The sequence below is a fragment of the Vespa mandarinia genome, chromosome 9 (genome assembly GCF_050613455.1).
Source record: "Vespa mandarinia isolate Hongniang chromosome 9, ASM5061345v1, whole genome shotgun sequence".
Taxonomy (NCBI): domain Eukaryota; kingdom Metazoa; phylum Arthropoda; class Insecta; order Hymenoptera; family Vespidae; genus Vespa; species Vespa mandarinia.
In genome coordinates this window covers 5774522-5789760 of record NC_140818.1, presented here as the reverse complement: position 1 = coordinate 5789760, position 15239 = coordinate 5774522, and the positions used below count along the sequence as shown (strand labels likewise).

Here is a 15239-nt window from a genome sequence, read left to right as displayed (position 1 = left end):
CACAGATAATATAACTAGTCATGTTTTTACTCGATATTAAAGTACTCAATAGTACCAATCTAGTAAATAAAATGTTGAGCGTGTAGTCACATTTTCGACTCCCCAACATTATATATTTTCATAAATGATTATAAATTAATATAAAATCATCATTGGAAATCTTATACTTTCATGTATAAAAAAAGAAAAAAGAAAAATGAAATGACTTACAAATGATATACATGAAAAATCAAGTCTCCCAAGATGGATTCTAAATTTTCTAATGTTGGTAGAAAGAAGGGACATTTCTAACAGTCGATTTGGCACTTTCAAATGACGATCAAGTCATGTAAGCGTGCGTGGTGGTTCACTCGTTCGGCGACAATGGCGGCAGATCTGGAACAATTTCAACAGCTTTTAAACACACTTCTAAGCACGGATAACGATGCCCGAACGCAAGCGGAAGTATGTATATTGTATTCAATTTTTTTTACGCATATAACAAATATATTTCCAAAAGGAAAAATGTACAAATTTCGATAATGATTCACTGATTACCCCTTGAGCACGTTGCCAACATGTCAGAGCTTAGCATGAATGATTTCTCAAATAGCTATCAACTTTTTAATATCCACTTTTGTTAAATCTTAATTCATTATTGCATTTACATCTAACAATAACATGTCTAAATTTATATCAATAAGAATCGCCAGCCTTTTAGATGAATGCTAACAAGTGTTTGGAATAAGTTAATAAAAATCCAAAATGGTGTCGCGCGCGGCATTGCGTGCTTTGGTAAATCCTTTTATTCACTTTAATATATAATTTAACATGATTATGACAGAAATAATCAAAGGATACGTCGAAAAATCAAACTACATATATATTTCCCTAAATGTATATGATTAATGACGTGGATAAAAATATAGCATACCAAACGGCATAGAATTTTTGCTGAATCGTACATCCAATGTGCTTTCCCTCCCACATGCACCCTTATTTCCAGTTCCGGTATTTAAAAATCATTAATAAGAAAAATTAAATGGAATCAAATCTGCATACGTCCAGTTTAATATTTATTTTTTCTTCCTTCAAATTCCTTTCCCCTTAGATTTTGTTGGATTAAGTATTTACACATGCGTATACGTTGGTATGATTCATATCATTCCTTTTTCCATTTCCAAATTCAATCACGTGCGATCCGACAATCGATCCTTATCCATTAAAGGCAAACGATCTTTATTTTAAGTTCTATGTATTTTTCATTGGAATTATGTATTGAATAAAAGAGATCTGTATTATATTATAAAAATATTATAACATTGTATTGTTTAACACAATTATACTATTTTTGTATAATCATTTAAATTGTTAATTATGAAGCTTATTTAATTTTTTATTGTAATAAATGTAAAATTATATGTTGTACTCAGATCATGCTTCATCAAAATATACAGCCAAAATTTAATTGTTTATGAATTAATTTTAGAAAGCATACAACAATCTTCCAGTGGAAACTAAGGTGACATTTCTTTTGACATCCATTTGCAATGCTGCCCTTGCAGAAGAGATGCGTGCCATGGCTGCAGTGCTACTGCGTCGACTTTTTTCTTCTGAATTTATGGACTTTTATTCCAAGGTTATAACCATAAAAATATCTGCATGTTATTATATATAATTGTTTTTTTACATATCTATAATACCATTTTTTAAATCATAAACGCATAAAAAATTTAGTTGATCAAATTATATGAAAGAAGCAAACTAAAATAGTTTCAAGCAAACTATATATTATGTTTAAAGTTAGTGCCAACAAGTATTGCCAATGATAAATATATTATCCATAGTTATCTTAAGTTAACTTTCTTAATAAAGACTTTATTTTACTTTATAATCTAAAATTTAAAAAAATTTTAACATTCTCCTAAATCATTTTCTTTGTGTCATTGGTTTTCATTGTATGAAATAATTTTTGTCTTCAATTTAAAAAGAATCAATAGTACATTATATATTTTTATATAAAAATTTCAACATTAAATTTCATTCAGATTCCTCCAGAGGCACAAGTACAGTTGAAAGAGCAAATTTTGTTATATGTTCAAAATGAACAAACAGAAACAATTCGCCGTAAAATATGTGAAGTTGCAGCTCAAGTTGCTCGTAATTTAATAGACGAAGATGGAAACAATCAATGGCCAGAATTTCTCCAGTTCCTATTTCAATGTGCAAATAGTCCTTTACCAGCATTAAAGGAAAGTGCATTAAGAATGTTCACGTAAGTTCATTACTTTAAATTTTAAATTGGATTTTAAAATTCAAAAATTAAAGTAAATGAAAATGTAAATGTAACAGATCCGTCCCTGGTGTTTTTGGAAATCAACAAGCAAATTACCTTGATCTTATTAAACAAATGTTACAACAATCAGTCATGGATACCACAAATAATGAGGTAAATAATTAGTTGATACAAATTTGGAAGATCGATACACGAGATACCAGGAATTTAGAATTTCTCGTCACAAAATCTTCCAAAAAAAATCTGCCTTCTGATGACTGTAGCTTGTGAAGCTTTAATTTACAGACAGATACGGGGCATACATACATATGTGTTAATTCCTTACATAATTGCTTACATTTTTATTAATCAAAACAAAATTTTGTATTCATCACTAAATTAAATACATTTTTTGATCATACAGGTTAGATTCCAAGCAGTAAGAGCAATAGGAGCTTTTATAACTTTACATGATAAAGAAGAAAACATACAAAAACATTTTTCTGAACTTTTGCCTGTAGTTGTGCAAGTAACTGCTCAGTCTGTAGAGAAACAAACTGATGATTCTTTATTAAAAGTATTGATCGATTTAGCTGAGTCTACACCAAAATTTTTGAGACATCAATTAGAAAATATCATGGAAATGTGTATGAAAATTTTTTTAAATGAAGAAATGGAAGACTCTTGGAGACAATTAGCTCTCGAAGTTTTAGTAACACTTGCAGAAACTGCACCAGCAATGGTTCGTAAAGTTGGCGGAAAATACATTGCAGCATTAGTACCTTTTGTTTTAAAAATGATGACAGACTTGGAAGAGGATGAAAAATGGAGTTTCTCTGATGAAATTATAGAAGAAGATAATGACAGTAATAACGTAGTAGCTGAAAGTGCTTTAGACAGATTAGCATGTGGTTTAGGCGGTAAAACCATGCTACCACAGATAGTGCAAAATATCCCTTCGATGTTGAGTAATACAGACTGGAAATACAGGTAAAATAGCAATGTCTAAAATTTATTTAAATATCAATTGATATTTCTTCTCTAAAAGAAGGCCACAGAATAGTCAGCGGTTATATATTTAATATAAGTAATCGCGTTACATCTGTGGCAAAGTAATCAATGAAATAACTCGTATTTCTATCTATCGTTTTGATAGATAGAATTCGGATACTCTCATTGCATGTTCCTTTTAAGAGAGTTGATGTTAATAAAAAATTAACATCATAGAATTGGAACAAACATTTTTATCTTATTAAATTTATTAAATTATTGACAATAGAAATTATTTATTTAGACACGCAGCTCTCATGGCTATATCTGCTGTTGGTGAAGGGTGCCACAAACAAATGGAAGCTATATTGCCACAAATTATGGAAGGTGTTATACAATACTTGCAAGACCCTGTAAGTTGTTTTAGTTTAGAATATTCTAATTTATTGTAGAAAATAAAAAGCCATGAATGAAGTTAATAGTATCATTAAAATTATTAAAATGATGGTGTAACATTCTTGGCAGAATAATGGAAAAGTTAATATATGCATTCATGTCATTGTTTTAATAACATGAATTTCATAATCTTAATTTTGAAGTTTCTGAGAGCTGATTGTATTGAAACAAAGATAGTCATAGTGTTGAAACATACAAAAATATAATAAAAGTTATATTTTGTATTATTTTCGTTATAAGATTTCTATCGCTTTTTTTTTTTTTTTTTTTTTTTTTTTTTAGCATCCCCGTGTCAGATATGCAGCTTGTAATGCAGTAGGACAAATGTCAACAGACTTCGCTCCTACGTTTGAAAAAAAATTCCATGATAAAGTTATACCTGGATTACTTATGGTATTGGATGATAATGCAAATCCTAGAGTACAGGCTCATGCAGGGGCTGCATTAGTAAATTTTAGTGAAGACTGTCCGAAACATATACTAACTCGATATCTTGATGCTATTATGGCAAAACTTGAATCGACGCTCACTGCAAAATTCCAAGAATTAGTAGAGAAGGGTACTAAACTTGTTTTGGAACAAGTTGTTACAACTATTGCTTCTGTTGCCGATACGTGCGAAGAGCAATTTGTCACTTATTATGACAGATTAATGCCTTGTTTAAAATATATTGTTCAAAATGCAACTTTACCAGAACACAAAATGCTTAGAGGAAAAACAATTGAATGTGTCAGTCTCATAGGTGTGGCTGTTGGTCCAGAAAAATTCATTGCCGACGCTAATGAAGTAATGGAGATGTTCTTAAAAACACACTCGGAAGATCTTCCTGATGATGATCCCCAAACAAGTTATTTAATTTCTGCTTGGGTTCGTATTTGCAGAATACTTGGAAAACAATTTGAACAATATTTGCCTTTAGTAATGGGCCCTGTCTTACGTACTGCGGCAATGAAACCAGATGTTGCATTATTAGACAATGAAGATATGCAAGGTATAGAAGGAGATCTTGACTGGCAGTTCGTTTCTCTCGGAGAACAGCAAAATTTCGGCATTAAAACTGCTGGTCTAGAGGACAAAGCATCTGCATGTGAAATGTTGGTTTGTTATGCACGTCAATTAAAAGAAGGCTTTGCGGATTATGCTGAAGAGGTAGTGCGACTTATGGTTCCTATGTTAAAATTCTATTTTCACGATGGTGTACGTACCGCAGCCGCATCAAGTTTACCATGTCTTCTTGATTGTGTAAAAATCAAAGGGCCACAATATTTACAAGGAATGTGGGCTTATATATATCCTGATTTACTAAAAGCTATCGACACAGAACCAGAATCTGTAGTATTGTTAGAATTGTTATATTCTCTGGCCAAATGTATAGAAACTTTGGGAGATGGTTGTTTGGGTGTTCAACCTATGGCAGAACTTTCACGTATTTTGGACAAATTACTCAACGAGCACTTTGAAAGAGCAGTAGCTCGATTAGAAAAACGAAAAGATGAAGATTACGACGAAGTAGTCGAAGAACAACTTGAAGATGAGGATAACGAAGATATATACACTCTGAGTAAAATAGCAGATATTTTACATGCTCTTTTTACTACACATAAATCAAAAATTTTCCCATTCTTTGATCAAATTTGTGGACACTTCGTAAAATTATTAAACCCTGATAGATCTTGGTCGGATCACCAGTGGGCTTTGTGTGTTTTTGATGATGTAATAGAATTCGGAGGGCCTGAGTGTGCGAAATATCAAGAATTCTTTTTACGGCCAATGATTCAATATGTGTCAGACAAATCTGCTGAAGTTAGACAAGCTGCAGCATATGGTTGTGGAGTTTTAGGACAGTTTGGAGGAGAAGCATTTGCTCAAGCATGTGCAGAAGCATTACCAAGGTTAATGGAAGTTATCAATGATCCAGAATCTAGATCACCGGAAAATGTTAATCCCACAGAAAATGCTATTTCAGCAGTAACAAAAATTCTTAAATATAATAACACAGCTATTAACGTAGATGAGATTCTTCCACACTGGTGAATATAATTTTACATATAAATAAATATAAAAAAAAAAAAAAAACAAATTAGAACTAATACAAAATTTCAATTACAATAATCTTTATTAATACGTTTTAGGTTGTCTTGGCTGCCGGTTATAGAGGATGAAGATGAAGCTCCCCATGTTTATGGATATTTATGTGATTTGATTGAAGCCAATCATTTAGTAGTTTTAGGACCAAATAATGCAAATCTACCTAAATTAATAAGTTTCTTTGCTGAAGCCCTTTACAGAGATGCTGTGCCTACAGACGACCCGGTTATGGCCAGGATTCTTAATATCGTTAGACAAATTCAGGTACAAAATAACATTGATATTAATAACAAAAAATTCTACTTATTGATAAATAGATAGATAGGTAGAATAATTATCATTATAATATTGTTTCAGAACAACGAATCTGTGTTCCAAGCATGTATAAATGCTTTAACGACAGATCAACAACAGGCACTGAGTGAGGCACTCAGTGTACAGACTACCAATTAGCCCCTTGCTTTCGTCGTTAAATTTCTAACACTTTAGTGTAAAGAAAACAAAAAATAAAAAAAACACCATACTCGCGTTAAGGTACCCTTATTATGGGAAAATTACCGAGATTTTAGGTAGCTAGATTGTACCTATGGGATTTTCGCTCCAGCCTAATTATCAACAAACAGACAGGTATATTAACTGTTTAGCGCATTATTAGTAATCTACTTATTGTTGATTGTATATTTCAGCATCATCAAATTCTTTAACGATATCAATTTTAGTATTCGGGATTGTTGCAAAATCAAATCGTTAAGTCGATAATTTTATTCACTGCTGACCGATGCAGTATATTAATATACGTGATAAATATACTAATGTAAAGGTCACAACTATGAAAGAACTCGCACTGACGAATTTGAAGAAAAAAAAAATTTCTATTAATACTCTTCCATGATAATTGTATAACGATATTAATCTGATGTATATACACAGGATCTTCTTTTACTAATCTTTTTGTGTCTGTTATAATTATATATTATATAAAAAGAAGACATAAATAAGGCAGATAGAGAGCTACTAAAATTTTTGGAATATTCTCTAATATTGAGAATTGAGTGATGTTAAATCTGTAAAAGGAAAATGTAGCTTTATAAATCAAATAGTGTTTACGAACACTAACACAGTTTTGTTATGCGAATGTAATTATAAGAAATACGATGTTTTTGTCACTGCGATCTCGCACATTTCTTTATTGCATCTATAGTTCTGGAACTGCACGCCGGTTCTTTCGGCAGAACGATACATCTTATTAAAATATATAAAAATAGACTGGAAGAAAGCAACACACATCGCTTTGAGATAACGTCGTGACATTGTGATTTAGATATTTTTATTATTAAATAAACAGTAAATATTATTTAATGATAATATCGATAATATTGCAGTGTTGAGGTTGGATCGAACTATATACGAATGCTTTTCGAATGAAACGTTATGTTATTGATCAATTAATTAGATCTACTACAAAATTAAATTTCAATGAAAAAAACTATACTTAAACAGATTATATAAACAAAATATTCCTTCTTTTGTTTACTAATTGGAACTTAAGTAACAACACTGCGTATATTTTATAGTCGATTAATGGTTCTATGACCATATTTATGTGTTTTATTCCTCTTTTTTTATTTTTTTTTTTCCTTTTTTTTTTTTTTTTTTTTTTTTTTCTTTTTATAATTTAACAAAACATAGCACTGTTAAGACATTACGTTTCCTTTCATTACAGATAAAAAAAAATAAAAATAAAAAAAAACTAAACTAAGGATTGTGAACAGAGACGTTATGCAAAAATGACTGAGTGAAAAATAGTGTTAAACTCCCTGTTCTTGTTGCTATTTATTTATATACTATAAATCCTGTAATATGTATTATTACATTAAAATTTGCGATGGAAAATATACTATGAAGAAATTTGTGAGTAGTTATAACGTAAACGCTCCAAACGATGACATTTTTTTTATTATTAACGCGCGAAATAATAGTGGTATGGTCAAACGTTTATGTGTAAATACAACAAAGTATATAAATATCTAACAAGTATATAGGGTCGAATTATTTGATTATAAATATGAATGATCTATGGCAGGTATTGCCTTAAACAAGATTTTACGTAGATCAAGTCACGATTTTAATACAACGCATAATGATTGTAAAATTTATCAAAAACGATAAAAGAGACCGCTTATGCGTTACATAACAACAAAAAGAGGAATAAAAAAAATGGATACGTAAGAAATATATATCTATAATTCTTATTATATATATATATATATGTATATATATATGTATATATATATATATATATATATATATATATATATATATATATATATATATAGATTATTTTAAAGTTATTATTAAGTAAAAATAAACTTCAGCTTTATAATCGTTCGTTTCTTTTCCCTACCGTTATCTACGATATCAATGAAATTTAAAAGAGTCAAGTAAAAATGAAATACGGACGATTAGTTATTAGATCTTATTTTTGATTCTATATATATGCATTGCATTTAAATTATTAAAAATAATATAAAGTATAAGTATTTCTATAGATTGTAAAATTTTATTTTACATTTCATCATTATACTTCGTAAAAATTTTACATGATAAAAAGAATTAATGACTTAATAAAATATGAGCTCTAATTACGTTTGTAATAATATAACACGGATATTCGGATACTGTAAAGAAATTTTAATTTGTATCAATCGTTGCATAAGTTATGACAGTCATTTTGAATCACGATGTATCGTTTTGCAGGTACACGGCCAGTTCAAAACAATTATAAACATCTGACTCTAATGCGTACTTATATACACATACACATATACATAAACATAAACTGTGCAACACGAGTACTTATATGTACTTCGTGATTTGATGCTGGCATCATATCAAATTGTGCAATATTACACACACACACATATATGTACCTATAAAACAATTCTTGTAGCGAACTCATTTTTTAAACGCATATAATTATAATTGCGTATATATCAATCAAATTTCTGCATAAAAGTACCGAGCAAAAGATGGATATAAATGGAAAAAAAAAGAAAAACTCTCCAAATTAAAATTACGTAAGGTTATATTGTGACTAAATATAAAAAAGCACCTAATCATGTATATATATATAATTAACTGGAATTTTAAATATTTTTTATTAAGTATAAATACATACTCGTAACACATAAGAAAAAAAACAGAGAATATCTTCTTTCTTCAAATTTTAAAAACACTATATAATCGTCGATAATATAAATGATTAATGATGCAAATAATACAAGTTTTTAGTAGGTATATAAACAAAAAAAAAGTTGATGCACGGTTGAGTAGAATTTTTTTTAGATGTCAAAATTCAACACAATACATCACGCTATATATATATATATATATATATATATGTATATATATATATATTCACATAAGCGATGAATATATGTATGAATAATATGAATAAATATACACACACACACAACATATATATATATATACATATATATATATGGTTTTTATTTCACAAAAAACGAACGATAAGAAACGATAAAAAATATTTTTCAATTAAATAACAACGAAATAAAAAGTAACAAAAGAAAACGATAATACAATTTGTATTATCCAACAGTTTTTAGAATAACAAAAGTATAAATTAAAACAGTTACGTGAAGAAGCGATAAGAAAAAAGAAAGATAAAAAACAGTATGACATTAAGAAGAATCAAATGAGAATAAGAACTTAATTTTTTTCAATCTTTATCATCTAATTGTAATAGAAAAAAACGTTCTACGTAATGAATTAAAAATCTAGACTTCAAACAGACGATAATATTAAAAATAGAAAGATATAAAAAAATTCAAAAAGCAATTGATTTTATCGGGCTATGATCTTTTCCGTTTAAATTCGTAGACGAGCGCACATGGAATTCTACGTTCATGACGTATACGATCATCCGATCTTACGTCATCGTTATTCCCTTCTCCGACCGCAAAAGAGCAAGCGAGAGAAAAGATAAAGAAAGACGGAATGTATCGTATTGCTGTCGCATGCGTCGACAGTCGATAGAAGTATGCGAATGAAGTTTCTTATGTGCGATCGAATTTTTCGGCTAAAGTCGATAACGCCGGACAATTTTCAAAGGAAAATTATTATTATCAAAGACAATAGATATTTGACAGTGTTTACGCATTAACATTTGACTTTATTTTGATCTGGTAAAAAAGTTTAATTCAATACAACGCATGCTCGACCCATAGAAACCGCAAAAGCGCAAGTAGTGATATTGGTCACCAGAGTTCGTGGCAAAGTTCTTGATAAAGTTCGCGGCTACTTTCGAAAGGTAATACGAAAAATCCTTTTTCTCATATGGCATCAAAATTTATCGCAAAAAAGAAAAAAAAGACGTATTTTAAATGTGTTACTTAATGTTTGACGAAATGAAATAATATCGAATCAAATATACTTTATCAGTTATTATCAAAGGATATCTATTTTATTTTTATACTTTAGATTAAAAAAAAAAAATTTTTTTTAATTATATGATTTGCTATTATTATTATATAGAAATCAATTCGAATTAAAAATCATACGATCTTCTGCGATTAATTCCAGATAAAGAAAAGAAGCTAGGAATATTCAAATCAACACAATCTCGCATTTATAATAATACCGGTTTATTTTATCAGCGAATCATAAATGTTATATTTAGATAACCTACGAAAAATTATGAGGGTTGTTCTTTTTTTAAATCGTATTCAACAAAATTTGAGATTATAGGAAAATTAGGTTATTATTACTATGAAGTCAGTTTAAGTCAATAACGTTGTATATTAATAAATAAAGCATTGATTATTTGCCAAATTAGAATGTTATATTTTGATTCGAATTAAAAAAAAGAAAAAAAAAAACGCGACTTTTGAAGAACAGCATATTCTAATTGATTAATAAGCTACTATTATGCATAAATTATAATCGATAGAATAAAAGAATTCATTACAAAATAAATTCTAGAATATGTTACATACATTGGTGAATTCGAAACAGTTCAAATAAAACTATGATATTTATTTATAGCTAGTAACTAGTAATAAACAATGATAATTTAATCTAATGCAATGATAATGCATATTACGTATAATGTTTTCAAAAGTAGATGATCTTATGCATAATTCTTTAACTTTAATCGATCTCAAGTAAAAATAGCCAAAATGTAAAGAACATAAACAAATGATATTTCACGTAGAATTATATAGGTTGGCGCAATGATTTCGTGAAAAAAGGGTTAATCTTGTTAAAAAGAATGCGCCTGTATTATGTTCGTGTGCATGTGTATATATATATATGCATATATATATATACATCATACATACATATATATGGGCGTGGTTAATGTGCAAGTTTTAATATTACTTTTGTCAATTAATTTATCTACATATTATTTTTTATTATGTCCAAAGTAGCAATGGTTTATCACTGGTTTGATAATATTAAAATATTTCAAATGATATTAATTATAAAAACAAATTTCATCTTCGAAAACATCAAGTAGCATATAAATGCAGTCACGAAAATAACTTTTTTCATTGTGTACACTTTTTATGAATTAAAAAAAGGAGAAGTTAAAAGAAAGAAAGTAAATATTGAGACTAAATAAAACCAGGCCGGCTTGATATGCTCTTTCGATCACGTGACACCATTTGTATCATCGGCAAATGATATCTACATTCCTAAGCAAGGATGTAATTTCACTCATTACGCTCCGTTTCACAAAATGTCTGTTTTGCGTTGTAAAAAAAAGACTATCTTATAGATATCATAGAACAATGTAGTTAATGATAATCTATTTTATATATATATATATATATATATATATATATATAAAATATGTATTATATGTATATATATCTCCACATATTTTTAAATGTTACTTTCTTTTTATGTTATGTTTTTTTTCTCTATCAGTAAATTCTAATATTAATGAATAAACAAATATTTTATCTCGATTGAAACATTTCAAGTTTCTAATATCTGCATAGAATGAGAGAAAGAGAGTATCTGCTAAACAGTACTTTGTTTTACGACTCCGCCCCCCCCCTCTATAGGTTCACAGTACCGTTATTCCGCCCCTGTCTCAAACGACGAATATTTCGTTGTATATGTATATACTTCTACGACAAGCGTTGTTACTGGCGTCTGCTAGGTCAGCTGTTGATCTATCATGGAGCAACAATAAAATTGGAACTTAAAAATTCCATTAAAAAATACAAAAATTTCGATGAATCACATAACAAGTATTAGTGGTAATCCTTTTTGATAATATACTTGAAGAAATTGTTTTTAAACATTTCACCTTTTCTAAAAATTTTGCGTACATAGTCAAAATTCATCGGACACAAGAAATTACGAGACGGAAAATTAGGGCGTGAAAAGGTTAGTATACTTATATACATACAAATTTTCGTTGTTTCCGACGAGGCTGAATTGTGATCATTGAAAAAATTCTATGCGATAATCATAAAATACAATACATAACCGTTAAATATGCAAGCATTATAGCTATCTTTCAATGTGCTGCTACTGCATTGTTCTTTTATTTCTAACGGTTTGATTTTGATTTTCATTCGTTTTCCTTGAAGTTAAGCGTTATATTTATATCATTAAAATTGTATATGCATAGCTTTAAAAATTATTCTAAATAGAAAATATAAAAGAAACATATTTTGATAACAAATTCAAATGGGATAACACCTTAGTCATTGTAGAATTCATACTGATTCATTGATATAGAATCTTTTTATTATAGCAAAATGAATAATTGTTTTATATGATATGTAAAGCCTATGATCAATGCAAGTCTATGTTGTTCTTTTGCATCACGGGTTTATGTCTGTATGGAATTATTTATAAAATTATATATATATGTTCTTGTAAAGAATATAATCCTGTAGTTTATAAATCTATATTTAACAGATATAAGTATATTTATAATTGGTCGCAAAATTATTCAGTCATTTTTTTAAATGGTATAATTATTTTTATGTGCAACTAAGTAAGAAACTTTGAAATTTTAAGTAGAGATATTAATGTGCTATATATACGAAGCATAATTTAAAAGATATTTTTTATTTTATTTTTGTTCTACAGCGATAAAAAATATAAAGAAAGTCTTTTCAGTTTTTATCAAGTATATTCATTTTCTACAAAAGTTTTTGATAAAAAATATTTTAGATTGCTCATACTATATTTTATATTCCTATTATAATAAAAAAATATTGTTTGTTTCTTTTCATTTTTTACATACTTCGTATAGCACACTAATTTTTCTATATCTAAAGTTTTTCCTATACTTAAAAGAAAAATTATTCAATTTGAAAAAGCGTAAGATTTGTTGTAACACTGTATATATATAAATTTTAAATAAATTCAACATATTAGATATATTTTCCAGTGGTGTTACTATACATATTCATGGCTCTCCTTTTTGTGTACGAATTTATTTGTGCACAGAATATAGTATATAAAGTGTCCTGCATGTGTGCACAGGTATGCCATTATGTAAACAACTCAATCATAGATAGAAACATACATATATGTTTTATATAGATTAAATATATATTTACATATATATTTTTGAATGTAACACAGCTTTGTATGTAACATGTACTAGTAGTTTTTTTTTCATTTACTATTCTTAATAAGTTTAAAATTAATAACATTTTTTCTTATTAATTCATCGCTTTATCATTATAATTTCTTATTAATTCATATATATTTTAAAAATATTATATATAATTTATACATGGATGTGTGTTTAATCAATTTTAGTGTAAAGGACACTTCATGGGTTTAAATTTATTATTATAAAATCATGTCAAGGAAGCGCTGTAGAGAGGAAATTATGTTGAACTCTGTATCACATACAAATAATCATAATGGAGAAAGTACGTCTTCTTCTAGAGAAAATTCCCCCATTAATCCTGTAAGTAATAAATTTCTTATATAACACTTTGCCAAATATGTTGCTTTTGTTTATTATACAATACTCTGTACACGTATAACATTGATTTTAATCAATTTCATATGTTAAGATACAAAATGATTTTTATTTATAGATTGATTTTAACAATTTATAATATATAATCTATTTGTATATATTTACACATATCACGTGCGCCTACATTTAATACCACTGACACTATTTATAACGAAAATCACATATACCATGTCTTATTCAGTCAACAAAGAACATATACCTCATATGTTCATCATAATATCAAGTGATAACACTACGAACATGACGTAACATTGACATAAATAAGTGTCAAGTACTGTACTGCTAAGAAAATTTTACAAGTGGTAGAAGTTTAAATATATTTTTCTTAAACTTTGATTAAACATTCATTAACATTCATAAACTTTATCAAATATTTTATGTTTGATAAATGTGTAAAATGAAGTGAATTATTTGTTTTAAAAAATGATGAATTGTTAAATACAATGACTTGGGAGAATAGAAAATATAATAATAATAATCGAATGCATACAAAAATCTAATTACAGTATGGAATTTTCAATAATCATATAAGTTAAAATATTAATATAATAAATTCTATAATTTATAATTTTCAGGAATGTTCAAATTTGAATTACTTTAAATTAAAAAGCTTCTAAGTTACATTATCATTGAAATAAATTAGAAATTATATCTAAATTTATTTCAGTCAATTTGTAAAGAGGCTCCATTCAGTGATGATCCAGAAGCAATTGCTGAGAGAGATGCAAGTGATTATAATACTCAAATTACATTAAGGATGGCACGTAGTGGGAAAGGTTGGTTTGTAAGAGTATTTATTGTTCATTCACTATTCAAAAAATACAATGATAACTGTTATGAGAAATAAGATTTATGAAAAAAATAGAATATTTATGTAATGCCAATATTACTTATATGTTGCAATTTTAAGTAAACATTATCATCATAGATGTACTTTTATCATTATACAGTATTTTATAACATATTTTTTAGCACCCAGAAGAGTTAGAGTGTATGCTGATGGTATATATGATCTTTTTCATCAAGGACATGCTCGACAATTACTACAAGCTAAAAATATATTCCCAAATGTATATCTTATCGTTGGAGGTGAAATTTTTAATTCTGCTTACAATTTTTTAAAGAATATTTAAAAAATTTTTATAATTCTTTATTCATTCTTTTTTATTTTATAGTTTGCAATGATGAATTAACACATAGCAAAAAAGGAAGAACTGTTATGACAGATGCTGAAAGATATGATGCAGTAAGACATTGTCGCTACGTAGATGAAGTAGTAAGGGATGCTCCATGGGAAATAGATGATGATTTCATTAAGAAACATAAAGTATGTTTAAATTAATTTATTACAAAAAAGAAAAATTTCTATTAATCGTATAAAGTAAAAATCATATATGTATAATA

At 27.9% G+C, this 15239-nt stretch overlaps 2 protein-coding genes and 1 non-coding gene across 15 annotated transcripts in view; all 3 read left to right on the top strand.

The window, feature by feature from the left end:
- The first annotated feature begins 308 nt into the window (after positions 1-308).
- On the top strand, positions 309-8034 carry Karybeta3 (karyopherin beta 3). Of its 3 annotated transcripts, none has more exons than XR_014982629.1 (10): positions 309-444; positions 1469-1618; positions 2028-2254; positions 2332-2428; positions 2679-3244; positions 3549-3657; positions 3983-5730; positions 5833-6052; positions 6146-6415; positions 7512-8034. XR_014982629.1 is itself a non-coding variant. In XM_035870268.2 (9 exons), exons 1-9 carry the CDS (start codon positions 313-315, stop codon positions 6239-6241), a joined length of 3345 nt encoding a protein of 1114 aa, XP_035726161.1. In that variant the 5' UTR covers positions 309-312; the 3' UTR covers positions 6242-6418. The 3 variants fall into 3 exon arrangements, 1 of the variants encoding a protein (XP_035726161.1); XR_004838656.2 differs by lacking the exon at positions 7512-8034 and adding an exon at positions 6475-7432; XM_035870268.2 differs by lacking the exon at positions 7512-8034 and having other exon boundaries at positions 6146-6418.
- On the top strand, positions 2453-2581 carry LOC118443397 (small Cajal body-specific RNA 8). Its single transcript, XR_004838665.1, has one exon.
- A 1406-nt stretch (positions 8035-9440) lies between the features above and the next one.
- The window catches only part of LOC118443336 (choline-phosphate cytidylyltransferase A), a 10706-nt gene continuing 4907 nt past the window's right edge, over positions 9441-15239 (top strand). The window contains exons 1-7 of one of the 11 annotated variants that reach the window (XM_085659271.1): positions 9448-10121; positions 12158-12211; positions 13230-13324; positions 13607-13760; positions 14503-14611; positions 14808-14924; positions 15011-15162. In XM_085659271.1, coding sequence (XP_085515397.1) covers positions 13650-13760; positions 14503-14611; positions 14808-14924; positions 15011-15162 — 489 coding nt within the window. In that variant the 5' untranslated portion in view covers positions 9448-10121; positions 12158-12211; positions 13230-13324; positions 13607-13649. Of the gene's footprint in view, positions 10122-11883; positions 12212-13229; positions 13325-13606; positions 13761-14410; positions 14612-14807; positions 14925-15010; positions 15163-15239 lie in introns of all 11 variants that reach the window. The other 10 variants (XM_035870145.2, XM_035870150.2, XM_035870149.2 and 7 more) reach the window with 10 other exon arrangements.